The following is a 16657-nucleotide window of genomic DNA, read 5'->3' as shown; positions in this document are numbered from 1 at the left end:
TTATAACAGATTCATACATTCAGTTACTTTTTATGAAAAAATTGTCATGCCATTAAATTGCAGACTCTCTGTTGCTTTTAAAATCATTCCAACCTCCAATCATTTTACTACACAAATTTTGGAAAGAACATATCTCATACCTACTTCTTACAGAGAGAAATATTTCTATTGCCCATTCTGTAGTCAGCCTCCTAGGACTGACTGTCACCACTGAATTGATGCAGATCTCTGAGGCCATTTCTGTTTATCTTAAGCATCTGGAGATATACTTCCAAATGGATTATTGGAATAAATTTAGTATAAACTTGGCAATATTTGTATTATTTGACCTAAGGAAACAAGCTTTCATTGCATAATAGTGAAGTGCCTATTCCAGAATTTCTCATTTGACAAGTTTTGATAGCTTGAAAATAAATAGGCAACCAGCAGATTGACCTTCAGAATTTCCTCCTCAAGTTTCTTGCTATTGCTAAAAAATGTCACCAAACTGTTTTGTGCGTATCATATATATCGGAGAACTCATATGATTATGAGTCAAAATGATTGATTAGGAGAGATTATTAATTCTGTTGTTTCTGTAACACCAAGAGTATTTTGGGGAATTGCCAAGGGTCTGACTGGTGCAGAGATGCCATGAAGTTTAGACACTGGGGGAGATTTACCCTATGAACAACCCACTGGACTCAGAATGCATCAGTTAGTGGAGGTCCAGGCCAGCTTAAGACAGGCTCTGGGCATTAGTCATGGGGTTAGAATAGCTGTCCATTACTTGGACAGTTGGAAGCTGAATTGCTGGTATTTTAGGCACCATGTTTATAGTTGAGTTTAAAATAGATAAAGCACAGTTAGAGCTGCTCCTTGCTCTCCTGGCTGATGTCCTTCTTATGGGGTGCATTCTTCCAGCAGCATACATGTATAAATAGTTAGAGATTAAAAAATACAGATTTTTGTTTTCTGTAAGAGAATGTTCATTAAACTCTGGGATCTTTTATTTTTCCATTCAAAGATGTGAATGTCACATATAAATAGATGAAAATCTTCAACTATATAAATTTCAAAATAAAGACCTAATTTTAACTATAAATCCAGTGTCTTTAATTTAGATACTGAATACTGAGCTTACCCATAACTCAGTTATATGTTAAGAGTATTTGGAAGTCCCTTCTGCCACAGATATTTTAAGTCCTTTCATGAAGGAACCACAGAGTCTTTAAGAAATTTTATATACCATCTTCTTCACCTTGGTTAAAACCATCCAACCTTTAATACATGATTCTGAGCAATAAATCTTAGCTTGAGGGACAAGCAGACTGAGTTAATTTTGGCCACCTGGCATCTGATCTTTGACTACATCTGAGAAATCTGGGCAAAACTACCTTTTTCCTGTAAGAGTTAAAAATGCCCAGATACTTGCTTCTCTAGTGTCCCTTGTAGCTGGGATAGTTCTGGTTATAATAAAGTTAAATTGGGTTCTGGTGCAGAAACTGTCATGTGCTAATATTAGCATTGACGGTGGATATGTCATTACCATTCCAGATTTGTGTGTGGTTCTGGGTTTCATTTCTAAGAGTTTACCCTTTTTGAAATTATTTTGTTTTAATATTATTATATATTTTTAAAGTTGAAACAGTTGATTTCCAGTGTTGTGTTATTAGTAGTTTTAGGTGTATAACAAAGTGATTCAGTTATACGTGTATATATATTTATATATATTTTTTTCGTAAAAGCTTACCTCTTCTTTACTCTTGAATCTAGTTCTCCAAATCCAAAATTTCTAGAAACCAGTACACTTTTAATAAACTTTTCTGCTTAATCAGTCAGAGTTTACTTCTAATACTTGCCCATAATAGTAACAGCAACTGAAAAAACAACAGCTAACCCTGAGTCAGGATCTGTACAAATGCTTTCCATGTCTTAATTAATTTAACCTTCTCAACAAACATATGAGGATATTATTTTTACTTTCATTTTGTGGGTAAGAAATTCAAGGCACAGAATGTGTCCAAAGACATACAAATAGTAAGTGACAAAGACAAAATTTGAATCCTGAGTCTGTGCTTGTAGTTTTAGCATTAGCTTTCTTTTTAAAAATATTAACCTAATATGTTCATTTTACAGATGAGGAAGCTGAATCCAGAGATATTATGTGGCTTCCATAAGGTTGCATTGGTTTAATTTATTGCAGAAAATATAGACTAAAAGTCCTCCGGTTCTCAGTCTGGTGAACTTGGCATATGTACTGCTCAGAATCCGTGAGGACCTTTCTTCCCAGGCTTAGCAGTCTCACAATTTTCCATATTGTGTGCCACACTCACTTTCTTGTTCAGCTTCATCAAACATGGATACCAGATGGTTGGTTGTCTTGATAAACGGACCCATTCATAAGGACATTAATTAATGAACCCTCATTCAGTCTATTTTCCTGAGCAGTAATTTCAACTCCTTTCACTGGTTCTTTGGAAATTTTATATTCCAAATCTGTAATCATCTCTGTGGTTCCCTCTGGTCCTTTGTTTTTTCTTGCCAAGAGGGAAGAAATTGTGTATGTTTCCTTACTAAACTGCTTTCAGATGTTCCCCAGCCCATTTTCCAACTGACTATGTTTGTATCTATTTCTGTTCCCGTTCTCTTAAGTGCTGGACAATCTCCCCAAGTTTGGTGGCATTTCTAGCCTTCACAAGCATGCCAGTCACCAGTGTCATAGCAAGAACAATGGTTCTATGGCTAAGCTCCTGTGGCCTGTCCTCATGGTTGATGCCTACACCTGGAGAACAGCTCTATGGACTGTGTCTATTGGAGTTCATACATTACTACCATTTTTTCCTAGTTGCTGATTTGTGAAATTGAATAAAGGTCTTTATTAGACCTTATCATTATTATCTTCCACCTGTAAAGCATCTATATACCTCAACATGTGATAGGGTTCAAGGCAAATCTTAGGGGCCTTAAATAAGAGGTACCAAAAGAATCTCCTTAGTTGTGATTTTACCTTCGGTCTGCTAATGCTATTATTGTTATGGAGGACAACAGGCAGTGCTATAAGGAATGTTTATTTTGTTAATTCTGTATGAAAGATAACAATCTGTTTTGTGTATTGTTTGTTTACCCACACACCTTAAGATCAGTGACTTCAAATTGGTAAAATCTATTTTAGGCTGAGAAGTTTTCCAAGGCAGAATTTATCTAACTTATATACTTTGGAAGTTGGCATTACCCTTGTTCGGTTTTTTTTTTTTTTTAACAATCTTTGCAAGGCATACACAATATGAATGCCAGATATTTTTCTTAAAATAGAAAAATAACAACTGTAGTATAAAACTGAATAAGTGGGATGTTGGAATTTGTAGAAATATGGTACTATAGTTAGTAACAAAGAGGCAAAGCCAGGGCATGACTATAATACATGGATATAAATTTAGTTTTTTATCATACAGCCCAGAGTTTCTCAAAATATATGTGAGGTGATGTTAGGTAGTTTATAGTCAATGTTTTATTTTAATAGTTATGTTTTATTTTAATAGTTATGCATTTATTTTATTGCACATTAGGAATGTAAAACTTTTCCTATTTACATAAGTTAGAAAAAGTCTACTTCTAAAACTAAACAGTATTTCTGTTCAAATTTTTAAATAAATTCTAAATATTATTGTTGGTGGTATGTGTTTATGGCAAAAATCACACAGATGCAAATAGATTTTGGCTTTTGAAAATTTATCTATTTGTTTCAGTCTTCAAAAGGCTCTCACATTTGATCTTTAAAAAATGTATGGTTTGTTCATAGAAACAACTGTTAGCAAATTACAAATCATGTTCCTGATATATCATTTTGGAAGAGTGACTGTTGAAATCCTATCGCCAAGGAAGAGTTCTGATGTCAAGTGGTTAGTTGTCTTATGAAGGTAGAACTAATTTGATATCAAATGATGACTTTAATGATATCTTCTAATTTTTCCCCTTTATTTTTAAGATTTGTGTGTGACGACCACCCTTTAGGATTTCAGTATCTCAGTAGTAGAAGTATTTAAAAGCAAACAGATTTTAAAAAATAACTTGTGTTTTATAAAGCTTCCTAGACATTTTTGGCTAATTCATGGGAATGTGAAATTCAAGATTATCCTTATACAAATTTAGAAATCAGAAAATATATTTTTTGGAGTGTATATGTGTGTTTCTGCATAAGAGAACAAGGGAAATGCCAGTTCACTTCTAAGACACTGTTTACATTTGCCCTGAGGTTCACTAATGTGGACTGCAAAGCATATATTATCTTGCGACTAGGATTTACTGTGTTCATGTTCACTTCTGGCTCTGGGTATGTGTCTCATCTCACTGCTCCAACCTGCAGGAACCTACAAATTATACCTAAGAAATAACTAGATGAAAGCTTTGGTGATTTCTTTATCTGTTTTGGGCTTGAATCATTTTGGAATGTGTAATTCATTCAATAGGCCTATCCAGCTTTTTATTATAGATACAGTTTGCCCTTTTGCATTGACTTAACTGGTAGTAGTTGGAGATCTGGTTAAACGACATAAAGATATTCACATGCAGATTTGACCTTATGACCTTATGTAGATCAAAAACATTTGTTTCAGGTTAATTGTTCTTCTATCCTTTTCTAGTTCAACATATGCCAAGGAGAATTCTGAATGCACTTGTTCTTTTAGCAAGTGAGAAATCTTATACAGTAATTATTCTCCTTACCACACCCAGAAGAATTTTTGACAAGCTAAGGGACTCAGCAAGGTACTAAATCTTTCCTCAGGAAATCCTTCATTTAAAAGGGTAAAAGATTAACAAGGTGATTGCAGAGGTCTTGAGAGGGTATTAGGATGCTTGTGAAATGGAGTCTGACTTATGCTGTATTTAAGTGTGGAAACATATTCATAGAATGAGTTTTGAGTTAGTTAATAGGATCCTTAAAGAAAATGTAGGGATTTTTAAAATCCAATTGCATATTCACTTGACACTTCGTCCATTAATTATTCAATATTTAATGACTTTCTTTGCATTGATTCACTGTCTTTAACTTATGCAAAAAAGAAAGTATTATTCTCTTAAGTGGTGTATAATTTCCCACAAATGGAAGGTCATTATTTAACACTACAAAAGAAGGAAACCGTGATCAAATTCTAGTCAGACATTGTTATCTACTAAAAACTGATCCCTAGTCCTGTTCTCTGTTTTAAAAGATTAGCAGGGGAAGGAGAGGTGTTTAAGATGTACCTCTAAAAACTTTCCTCATCAGAAAACTTAAAAGAGAATTGAAAGTGGAATAATTCTCTCAGGGTGGAAATTCAAGGTTATTGAATGCTCTGTCAATGTATTGTTCAACATCACTTCAGCTCTCTGCCCTGCATCTCTGAAACAATGTTTAAAAAAAGGATCACGGCTACTGAAATCCCACCCAGCTTCATGATTATATGCTTTTGTGATCTCATTTTTTCCCCTTTAGCTTATGTTAGAGAGTTCTGTTTGCATGTCATAATAAGATTTTAAGTGAAGATTAAGAGCCAGTTATTTTTTGTTGCTGATTGTTATTAAACCAACATGTAACAGTTTTAAAAGTCCTGAAGTTACCTGCAAACAATGTCTAAAGTTCAAAACTGCCATCAATGCTTCTGTGTGAGTCATGAAATTTAGACTGTTTTTTAAGCCAACAAAACAGAAACTGTCATGTCCTTCTATTTTAAGGAAAAGCACTATAGTTCATATTTTGCAAATATTTTGAACCTTATATCGAAGACCTCATATGTAACCCACTCCCTATTAGGCGAGTGGAGAAGAAATTCATTGCTGTTTGAAAATAGCTCCTGGAATGCATTTCTATTCCTTGGGATGCTGAAGTTCCCATCTCATGTCAGGTACATGCATTCTCCACAAAAGGATTCACAGAGCTGCTCCTTCATTTGGAGTCTTCCACACCAGGCTATGGCATTGCTGGCTAGTAAAAGCAAAGCTTCTTAGGAGCTTGAAAATGAAGTTAGCCTATGGGTGGCTAGAGTGGTGACCTTAAGGAATTACGCCTGTGATGATCTAATGGTACCATCCTGTTCTCATGTTTAGTGCCACCTATTTAAGGAATTAGCTTCATGCACTTGATGAATGACATAAGTCCTTGAATAATGGGGACCAAAGCAGGTGGTAGGAACAGGCAACAAAAGAAAAAGGAGGACCCAAGAGCTATATTTTGTCATGGAGTCAAACTCTTATTTCTGTCCCTGGGATTTTTGTGTGGTGGTTGGAAAAGAATGTCAGTGCCACAGGGTTTTTCCATCTGCTTCTTGCTGATCTAGTCTAGTTGAAGCCAGTTGTAAACTCTGGGATCCTAAGTTACTTATTTTTATGGCATTGTTTGTAGAAAAATTTGCCATTTCAAAAGTACCCACGGAAAGTTACTAAAGCACATTGTACTAAACCAAAGAGATAGGGGAGTTAATTTGAGGCACATAAGCAGAGAATGGTCTTCTAATCAGATTAATGTTGATCTAGTGCCATCTTTTGTACCTTTTGGCTTGTAGATATTTATTTAGGAATTGAGCAAATTAGAAAATTAAAATGTATAGTTGCAGTGAAACTCCAAATAAAAGAACACGCATGGAAAGGAAAGTTTGAGAAATGGGAATTAAAGTCTGTATTTTGTTCCTAGTTTGAGGGAATTGCTCCTAGGAGCAGACTGATGACTGATTGAAAAGGGAAGAGAAAGATGAAGCGCACTGATTTCTTATTTATCTGCTGTAATCTTACTGAAATTGAGGCACTCTATTGTCTTCACTGCCTGCAAGTCGTTGTGCATTTTACAAATATTTTTGTTAATCGGTACCCCCCAAGTGGTCCCTTCTGCCAAAGATGCTGCTTTGTTTTTGGCTCCTGGACACATTTGTTTGCCCTCATCCTTTATGTCTCAACTTCAGTGTCATCTTGTCTGAAGAAGGCCTTCTACCATTCTGTCACTTGACCTGATTTATGATATTCATAGCATTTAACATGCTATGCTATTATTTAATTTCTTGCTTATTTTCTGTCTTCCTTTGAGTAATTTTCATGGAGGTAGGCACCATGTCTCTATTTGTGGAATAAATAAATAAGTGAAGGAATGAGGGTTAGGCTTGAATTGGTGGGTAGGACAAGGAGGGATACTCCTACTTCCTTTAAGGAATCTTAAACCCTCATCTATGTTATAGGGCATTTTCTTTAAGAACTCTGAATTAGAGAGCAAACTTGTGGTTGTCAAGGGGAGGGGGAACAGGGAGGATTGGATTGGGAGTTCTGGGTTAGCAGATGCAAACTCTATATATATATATATATATAGTGGATAAGCAAGGTCCTATAGTATAGCACAGGGAACTATATTCAATACCCTGTAGTAAACTATAATGGAAAAGTATATGAAAAAAGAATATATATATGTACACACACATACACACACACACACACATCTGTATAACTGAATCACTTTGCCGTACACCAGAAACTAACATGACACTATTACAACACTGTAAATCAATTGTACTTCAATATTTTAAAAACCTATGGATTAACTTATAGAGTACTAAACTAAGGATAAGAGTTGGGAGTCAATGAACTTTTTCTGTAAAAGGCCAGATAGTTGATATTTTAGGATTAAAACAGAAACAGCATTTTTAAAACTGTGAGAACCACTCATGTCCTTAAATCACTGCAAAAACAGGATGTGGCCACATTTGAGTCATTGATCAGTTTGCTGACCTCTGGCTTATGTCTATACTGAACTGTATAACTCTGGAGCTGGTTTTCCAAAGGTGAAATGGGAGTGTTGGACTATATCAGTATTAAATATGCATACAGCAAACATATAATGAATTAGAAAGAATCGCCTAGTGAACCCGAGCATCTATCATCCAGCTTCAATAATGAAGTTTTCTTCATGAAATTTTCCTAGGTTTTCTATTCCTAACTGAATGCTTCTTAGGAATATTTTCTACTTTATGAGATTTTTTTCCTTGAAATAAAAATAATCCATATTCATTATAAAGAGTTTGGAAAATAAAGAGCACAAGAAAGAAAAAGCTATCCTTATCAGAGATTACCTTTTATTATCTTCTAATACTTGTGTATGTGAATAATTTCTTAAAATACGATCTGTAAGCTGATACATACAGGTTTGCTTTCTTATTTTTAACTAAATTTTAAAATTTGAACATTTTCCCATGTCTTTCTTTGAAATCACAGTTTTATATTACCATATAATTTGGAAATATAACGACAACATATTTTATATGACCAGTAATATTTTTTTGGACATTTATGATGATGTGTCCAATATTTTTAAACATTATAAACTCCACTCTGATGAACATCCTTATGTCTAAATATCAGTCCTTATTCCTTAGATCAAAGACTATGATCAATTTTAAGGCTCTAAACAGAAATGTTATACCTGTTTAATGCAGTCTTATGTTGTCTTTTTAAATTCTAGATAAAGTAGCTTTCATTGCAATTACTTGATATGCATTTTAGGTCAGCTGCTATAATTTATACTTCTGTAATCTCAAGGACTAATACTAACACACTGTGTTTCATAATAAGGATTAGGGGGAAAAAGCAAAGAAAATTTTGTTAAAAACAACCACTGCATTAGACAAACAGTAAGACTGACATACCATATAAATATTTGTGTTGTAATAATTTTTAGAAAATAGATTATCTATAGGGTAATTGAACAAAGTATTAATACACACCATATTTTAAATCGCTGAAAAATACTATATAACCATCGGGTCTTCTTTAAAATATATTCAGACTACTTAAGACTGATCTTTTTTAACTATATATTTAGATGTCATTGTAGTAGAACTGGTGTAAACTGACTCCACATTGGGTAGAAAGTTATCTGAAAATATTCATCTATGAAAATGTATTATTCTAGTTTTAAGGAGAAAATCCTGGATGAAAGGAGCATCAGATGTCACAGAGTTGATGACCCACACTAGTAATACATTCTGGAGGAAAGGATCATCATCATGTTATTTTTTTCCCCTTTCGTGTCTCAAATATATGGTAGTTTTGGAAGATCTGGGAAGTACAGTTAAGAATGGAAAAGTGAAAAAAAACTCCACATCTAATTCCATTGCCTAGAGACAAATTTTATTTACAAGTTAACATTGCAGCACACGTCTGAAATCTATGTGGCATAATGTGACTAAGTTCAAAGTTTAGCTTGTCAACATTACACAATTTTTATAATAATATTTATTGAACCTCTATTCATTAAAATTCTTTTATCATTTAAAGAAATTTGATAAAAATTTTAGTTATCAATTCTAAAGATATCCAATTATTATTTAAAAAGAATATCATGAGGCATATTTTCAGATCCTCATGAGCACATTTTATTGCATCAGTTTGGATATAAGAGACTGACTCATGTTATTAAGTAACCTGCAAAATTCTATTTTTGGCAGTTGTATTTGTCCTGCTAGTGATAAGAGTGCACAGATTAGTCACATTCTCTTTTTGGAATTCTTGTTTTGCAAGTATTCAGCATTCGATATCAGAGACTGCAAATGTACAGCTAAAGCAAATCCTTCAAACCCTAACTTAGCAAATACTGTAATATTTAAAAATATCCTTATATAGGTACAACTCCCTCAATTGCATTAATATACTTATTAATATCTGCACTTTTGTACATAGACTTTTAAAAAAATACATCTGATGTTCTTTTATTTGATGATGATGTTAATGTTTTCTCTAATCCAGAGTAGGAAGACTGAAATTGAAGGCGGAAGGGTTTTCCCTAAACTGCAGAGTTTGAAGCTATGTCTCAGTACATGCTGGTTTGCTTTTCCAATTAAACAAGTTTGCTGACCAATAACTAGACTGAGCATATGCTAGAATAAGAAAACCTTGACTAAGAGTGGAGCAGGTCCTTGACAATCATCTGGGAAGTTAAGGCCGAGAACTGTTAAGGGACTTGAGTTTGGGGTTAACATATACACACTAGTATATATAAAATAGGTAAATAAGGACTACTATATAGTACGGGGAGCTATACTCAATATATTGTAGCAACCTACAAATACATATACTTAGATATATTTTTATATATAAATCTTAATCACTTTGCTGTATATCTAAAAGTAATACAATACTGTAAAGCAACTATAGTTCAATTTAAAAGAGGAACTAAAAGAGAAAAAAAAATTATTCTTGTGTGTGGTAGACACTGGGTTAAATAACTGGTCTCTAATTTGAAGTCTTGGGTGACTTTCTACGCTTTGCAGTCCAAATCAGAAAGGATTTTCCAAATCATTCAAAATGATTGAACTGAATCATATGCATATTTACATCTTGATTAAAGGCTTTTGATCTACATAGCAAAGGTTTCAGAACTTTAGGTTTCTACATCACTAGAAAATTTCTGGTCCAGTAGTCATTCTGCTAATAAGTGATTACTTCAAGCGAATCATGTTACAAAGTTTAAGCTCAACAAAGTGCTTTTAGCATGCTCTGGCATGCTAATCTCTCAAATAGCAATCTTAAAGATAACATTATAATAGCACTTAGTTCTGTAAATCTTGCTGGAAATTTTAGCCAACTGCAGTGGAATTATGGCCCATAAATCTTGGGCAAACTATCTAACTCCTTGAGCTTTGTTTTCCTTATCTGGAAATTGGAGATAATCATAGTAACTACCTCACAGTGTTGTGATTAGGACTAAACGAATTAATAGACATAAGCAGTTGGAATATAAGTGCCCAATAACTGTTTGCTATTTTGTAATTGCTATTAACTTGTGATCTAAATCCTTATTATTAATCTTTTCTGAATGTAATTGATTATGTAAGACCAAAATGATAGGCAAATAGGCCATATATTTTTAGGTGTATTTTATTTGAAAATGCTTTACATAATAAGGATAAAATAGCCCTATTATTTTTTCCTTTTTAATGAAAATGTTCTTAAATTATTAGGTCTATGAAAAGGTCTCCATTGCTATTTGAGCCTTTTAAAAAAATGTATTATTTGCAAGCTTTTTACATTGCTTTAATATGCTAAAATTTTCTATTCTGCAGAATTTTCTAAATGATTACTTAGTGACTTTTTACGTTTCATTTGTAACAGGATTTAAAGATGGAATGGAATTCTTCTGGCCGGTGTGGATATGAAACTTACTGGACCAGCAAGCAAGACAAGGAGAAACTGTTCAACCACTTTAAGTGAACACCTCCTACCCCTCCCCATCTGTGAGTTAGAAAAAACATTGAAGAGTTCAACAGGAATTTTTGGCATTGATTCAAAGATCTCTGGAGCCCACTGCTGGTGTGTTGTGAATCCTAGTTCCCCCTAAGTGGGAGGAATCTTAAGATGCCTCTCAACTCACATAAAGCAGAGGAGGGGAGTAAGGAAAAAGCTCATGGAGCTTGCTATGCACTCCCTGCAGTTGGGAACACCCGAGGATGGTAGGTCTAACTCACTCCTGGAGTATCTCATGGTGAGCAATAGGCTGGCCATTTGCTTTGATGTTGGTGAGGAGGAGAGCTGGTTGCTTCATCTCACCTGCACTTGCAGGTTTTACTGGGTCAGCATGTGAGTTTCCAGGGGTCTAGAGTTGGGCCACCTGTAGGAATTAGGGTTGAAGTTCCATCTCCTCCAAGAGGGATGCTAGCAGTGTCAAAAAGAGCTCTGTCGGAGGAGACTGGGTCTCAGGGAAGTAGCCTCTACCTAGAGGGACCCCTGGCAGCGGAATTCAGGGTGTCTCTGATGACCCTTGAGAGTACCCTAGGAGCTTTACACACCTGCCAGGCTCAGAGACCAATGCCAAAAACAGTCAAGCGAAAACTTTCCTGTCTCCTCTCCTTTACTTTCATCTCTTTCTTCTGCTTCCGTTGAGTCAGGAATTCTAGTTAGTAAACTGGTATAGGGAACTAGACTTCTGAGAGCATAAAGAGAAAAAAATAGAAATTGCCTTCCACCCTGATATGCGTGGGAAAGGGAAATAGCTTTCACTTTGAATGAAGTTAAGTTTTTATTCTACTGGACTAGACATATTCATTATTTAGCGGCTGATCTTTTATTAGCTGAAAGTTACCAGAAAAGTCATGAGACTTGCCCTGAATGTCATCTAGGGGAAATGAAAGAACCAGTGCCCAGAATAAAGTTAAATGGACAATTTATATTGTTTCAGGGTAATTTCTCATAAACTTCTGCTTGTTGAGGGTAATTATATATTCACAGTTAAGACATTGATATGAGAAATAGTGTCACACTAGAAATATTTATACATATTTTCATCATTATATTTCAGATCATTAGAAGTTTGTTTCCACAAGGAGAATACCCTTATGTATGAATATTGACAAATTGCTTTTCAAAAGGGTCTAAGTGCTTTTCACTACCACTGTTCTTATATGAGTGTTTAAGATACAAAGAAGTTAAAAAGATAAACTGATTTAAAAATTATTGATTTTATAACATTTATGAGACTGCTGTTTACAAAAGAAAAAGAACTTTTTTTCATCTAACCATACATACCTGAGCAAATGTAAAAAATTATTCTAAATATTTCTGTTTTATAGACTGTAAATGCTATCAAATTTTCTCTTTGGCTTATGAAAACCCCTTTATGTAGGAAATGACTGCATAAAAAATTTGTCAGGCATTAATTTTGAAGCACATTAAATTTGGAGATAAAGGCATTTAGATTATTAATGATCCTAAAATAGACTAAGTATTAAAAACTAATAATGCATTAGTATCCACCTTGGCTTAAACTTTTAGGAGTCTTCTGTGACATAATATTTTCTGAAATCTTAAAAAAGATTAAATAAATATGCTTCATTAGGATGAAAAATTAGAAATAACTTTGAGTATTATCTCTAACAAAGTGTGTCATGACTCATAAGATTATTACAAAGTGTGCTACGTTTAGTTTTCAATTGATCTGACAAAGGAACTTGCAATAAAGGACACTACTGTATAAGTTATTGTTATCCACTTATGATTTTCATTTTCATAATAGCATAAAGTTTTGGTTAAGTTGGGGAAATATGTAGGAAAAAGATAACAGCTGAGAATTAAAATATTAATACTTTGTTGTACTGTAAAAAAAGCAACATTAAAAAAAGAGCAGTGCTATTTCTTTAGATAAGATAATTTATATGTATAATACTAGTTTGCTTTTCAATGTATCATAAACTCTCTAACAGAGGTTATCATAAGGATAATAATATGCAGATGATTCTAAATAACTAGTGACTATGAATAGTTTTAGGATTTTTTTCTTCTTTCCTTTTCAAAAATGCTGGACATGGAGAGAAATTATTATATATCCTAAATGGCTTGAGTAGTTATTTTGAGAAAACAACCTGGAATAGCTATGCTGACCAAATGGTCAGTTCTTGGATCCTTCATCTACAAGTTGTCATACATCCATAGTCAGAAATCTCTCTGGAAACCAAAGCAAGTCTCTGGATAGTTTGTTTTCTGCTGATTTCTTGAAACACCAACTTGGTTCTACTTCACTGACTGCTCTCGGTGGTGAATTCCAGCTGCCTTTTGTTATTCTAAATTGGCCTTTCAGAACTGTGATAGTCTTCATGACTGTGAACACTAGTTCAGTTTCCAAATGACAAGGCAAAATTGACTTGATAACCCACAGTAGAGAGAATATCACCTGTAAGGTCCCCTGAAAGACCGAAAGGGTCCAACTTCCTCTGCCCCAGGAAAGGAATGTCCATTTTAAGAGTTACACAGTTGACTAGTCACATTTTACATGCTAGGACCACCGATATTCCCACCACTCTGAGTTCAGTGGTGAGCCTCAGCAGATGGCATGAGAAGTTCCTACCTGGACCAAGCTATAGCCTGTGCGCTGGACCAGTGCGCGGAGGGCTGCTTCCTTCTGGGTTCCGCTCAATCCATCCCCGGATTTGTGATTTGATTCCATTGAGAGTGATTATCAGCAAAAAATCAGGTTAATTAGGGTTGCTCACTGAAATCAAATTTAAGATAAATTAAGTAAATTACTATTACCTAGTCCAAACGTGTCCCTTTCGTGAAGAACATCTTCAGGAAACATTCTCTATAAATGAGTCACTAAGGATAGAGTAACTGACAGTCACCCACAAACCAGACCAGTTAAATGTCCTCATTAAAAAAGAGCTTTTAAAAAATGCTTTAGTTGAAATTTAGAAGTAAATATTGAGTATTAACCTTTTTTTACACTTAGAAGGCAGACCAGTAATTCTCAGCCCAATTATCCCAGAATGTCACCAAATGCTTGAAAACAAAGTTGTTCTTACCAATTAAAAGAATACATAGAATGGTCCTTGCAAATGTGGGGAGAGAGCACTGTTACTAAGTCAAATCAACTAGGATATGGTATGAAGAGCCTGAAAGTTTCAATTTCATTTATCTGTTCTGTTACCTAGGACATTTACCAACTTATTCTTCAAAGATAAATTTCTCGACCAGAGTGTGCTGGTACCAGATATGCAAAAGTCATGCAAACTACTCTGTAATAAAAGTGTCATGTAGGGTTTAGCAGAACAAGGACAATGGATCCTTTTGAGTGGTGCTGGACGTGGCTACTGACCCCAGGATCATATACGACATGGACCACTCAGGAAAGGATGTGAGGCCTTTGTAAAATCTAAGAAATAACAAAAATTTGCATATGTCAGTGTTGATCTATGTGGGCTTCCCTGGTGGCTCAGTGGTAAAGAACCTGCCTGCCAATGCAGGAGACGTGGGTTTGATCCCTGGGTCGGGAAGATTCCTTGGAGAAGGACACGGCAGCCCACTCCAGTATCCTTGCCTGGGGAGTCCCATGGACAGAGGAGCCTGGTGGGCTACAGTCCACAGGATTGTGAGTGACTGCACACGCTGCTGCAAATAGGAAACTTCAGCATTTCATTGTCTACACTTTCTATTTGGGAACAGGATTTGAGCCCCATTCCCAACTTGATGGTTGCTCAAATCTACAGGTTCCCAGGGCAAGGACACATCCATGGTGAAGGTCCCGGATGAGACTGGTAAGAGGCCGTGGAGGTTTTCATGTGCAGAGAGGGATGAGTGGGAGTGACTCAGTGATGCTTCTGTGCTGGATTTTTCACTCTGCCTGATGTACTCTGCCAACCAGGACAGACGAGGCTTGTTTTACACTGATTTGAATCACATGCAAATATTATGCATTTCACTATAGGCCCTCTAAAAAACTTCTCTGTCCTATGTATTGGGGTTTCCTATATTTTGGTTTTCATTTAAAGATTCAGAGTAACTGTACCATTAACAATACAGAGAATGGGTAAAAATTAGGTGACAAAAGTGAAGCTGAGACAATCATTTGAGTAAAATGCAGCTTCAAAGTATTCTATTATTAAAAGTAATAAAATAAAAATGTTCCCAAACTAATAGACAAATATCATCTAGAATGTAATATTTTTCATATAATTTAGAAAACTCAATCGAGATTCCAGAGAGAATATTCATTAGCTGTTAAAGGGATAGAACAGTTTCTTGTTCTGTTTATAAGCATGGCCATTCTTGCCCAGAATTTTCTGATAATTCTTGCCTGCTTCTGACCCAGATCGATTCGGTGCTCAATCATTCATTCTCTCAAGAAGCAATTAATTAGTGTTGTCTGTATGCCAGTTTCATTTTCTACCCAGCTTTAGGGCATTGTGTTCTATGGACAGTTGACTAAGTTTTTGTGTCTGTTATTTTACAAAAGGCAGCATTTTGTTTGTTTCCATTTTAATTTTGTATCTTGGCTAAGACAAACTGGAATGTATTTTTTGATAGTGGTGGTTTGATATATATATATATGCAGCAATTCAGAATGACTTGTAGCTTTACTGATACATTTATAGTATAAATAATTTCTATGCATACTACAAAGTAGGCATAAAATGATACCTATATTTAGTTTATAATTCTAAACTGCTGGTGAAATAGTTGTAGAAGTTTCTATGAAACAATATAAATCATCTTAAAAAAACTACGAAGTTATTTTGTATTAAAAAAAAGGCATATTGTGCCATTGGCAACAACATGGATGAACCTAAAAATTATCATAATAAGTGAAGTAAGCCAGACAAAGACAAATATCATACGTTATCATTTATATGTGGAAGCTAAAAAAAATGATACAAATGAACTTATATTCAAAACAGAAATAGACTCACAGACGTAGAAAACAAATTTATGGTTACCAGAAGGGAAAAGAGGGGAGAGGGATAAATTAGAAGTTTGGGATTAACATATACACATTACTATATGTAAAATAGATAACCAACAAGAATCTGCTCTATAGCAAAGAGAACTATACGCAATATTTTGTAATAACCTGTAAGGGAAAAGAATCTGAAAAGAATTTATATATATATTCTATATATATTCAGTCATATATGTGTATGTATATATACATAAAACTGAGTCACTGTGATGTATACCTGAAACTAACACAGTGTTGTAAATCAACTATACCTCAAAATTGTAAGTTAAAAAAGCCCAAAAGGGATTTTGAAGATTTGAAAGAAAAAGCTAGTTGTTAAGACTAATTCTAACTTGTTCACTTTTCCCAAATGTTACTAAAATTGCCTTTTCATCAGTATATTCTCATGATCCCACAGTGCTATATTTAACCCATAAGAGCAAGGAGGTCATGGATGGG

At 34.6% G+C, this 16657-nt stretch overlaps 1 protein-coding gene across 3 annotated transcripts in view; it reads right to left on the bottom strand.

Moving 5' to 3' along the window:
• Positions 1-16657, bottom strand: part of A1CF (APOBEC1 complementation factor) — an 87205-nt gene that overhangs the window by 44925 nt on the left and 25623 nt on the right. For all 3 annotated transcript variants that reach the window (XM_065922837.1, XM_065922838.1, XM_065922839.1), the window contains exon 2: positions 13832-13975. In XM_065922837.1, the coding sequence (XP_065778909.1) occupies positions 13832-13930 (99 nt within the window). In that variant the 5' untranslated portion in view covers positions 13931-13975. The remainder of the gene's footprint in view (positions 1-13831; positions 13976-16657) is intronic.

Source organism: Muntiacus reevesi, chromosome 2, assembly GCF_963930625.1.
Source record: "Muntiacus reevesi chromosome 2, mMunRee1.1, whole genome shotgun sequence".
NCBI lineage: Eukaryota > Metazoa > Chordata > Mammalia > Artiodactyla > Cervidae > Muntiacus > Muntiacus reevesi.
The sequence above is the reverse complement of the archived record's forward strand: the minus strand, read 5'-3'. Positions and strand labels throughout refer to the sequence as shown.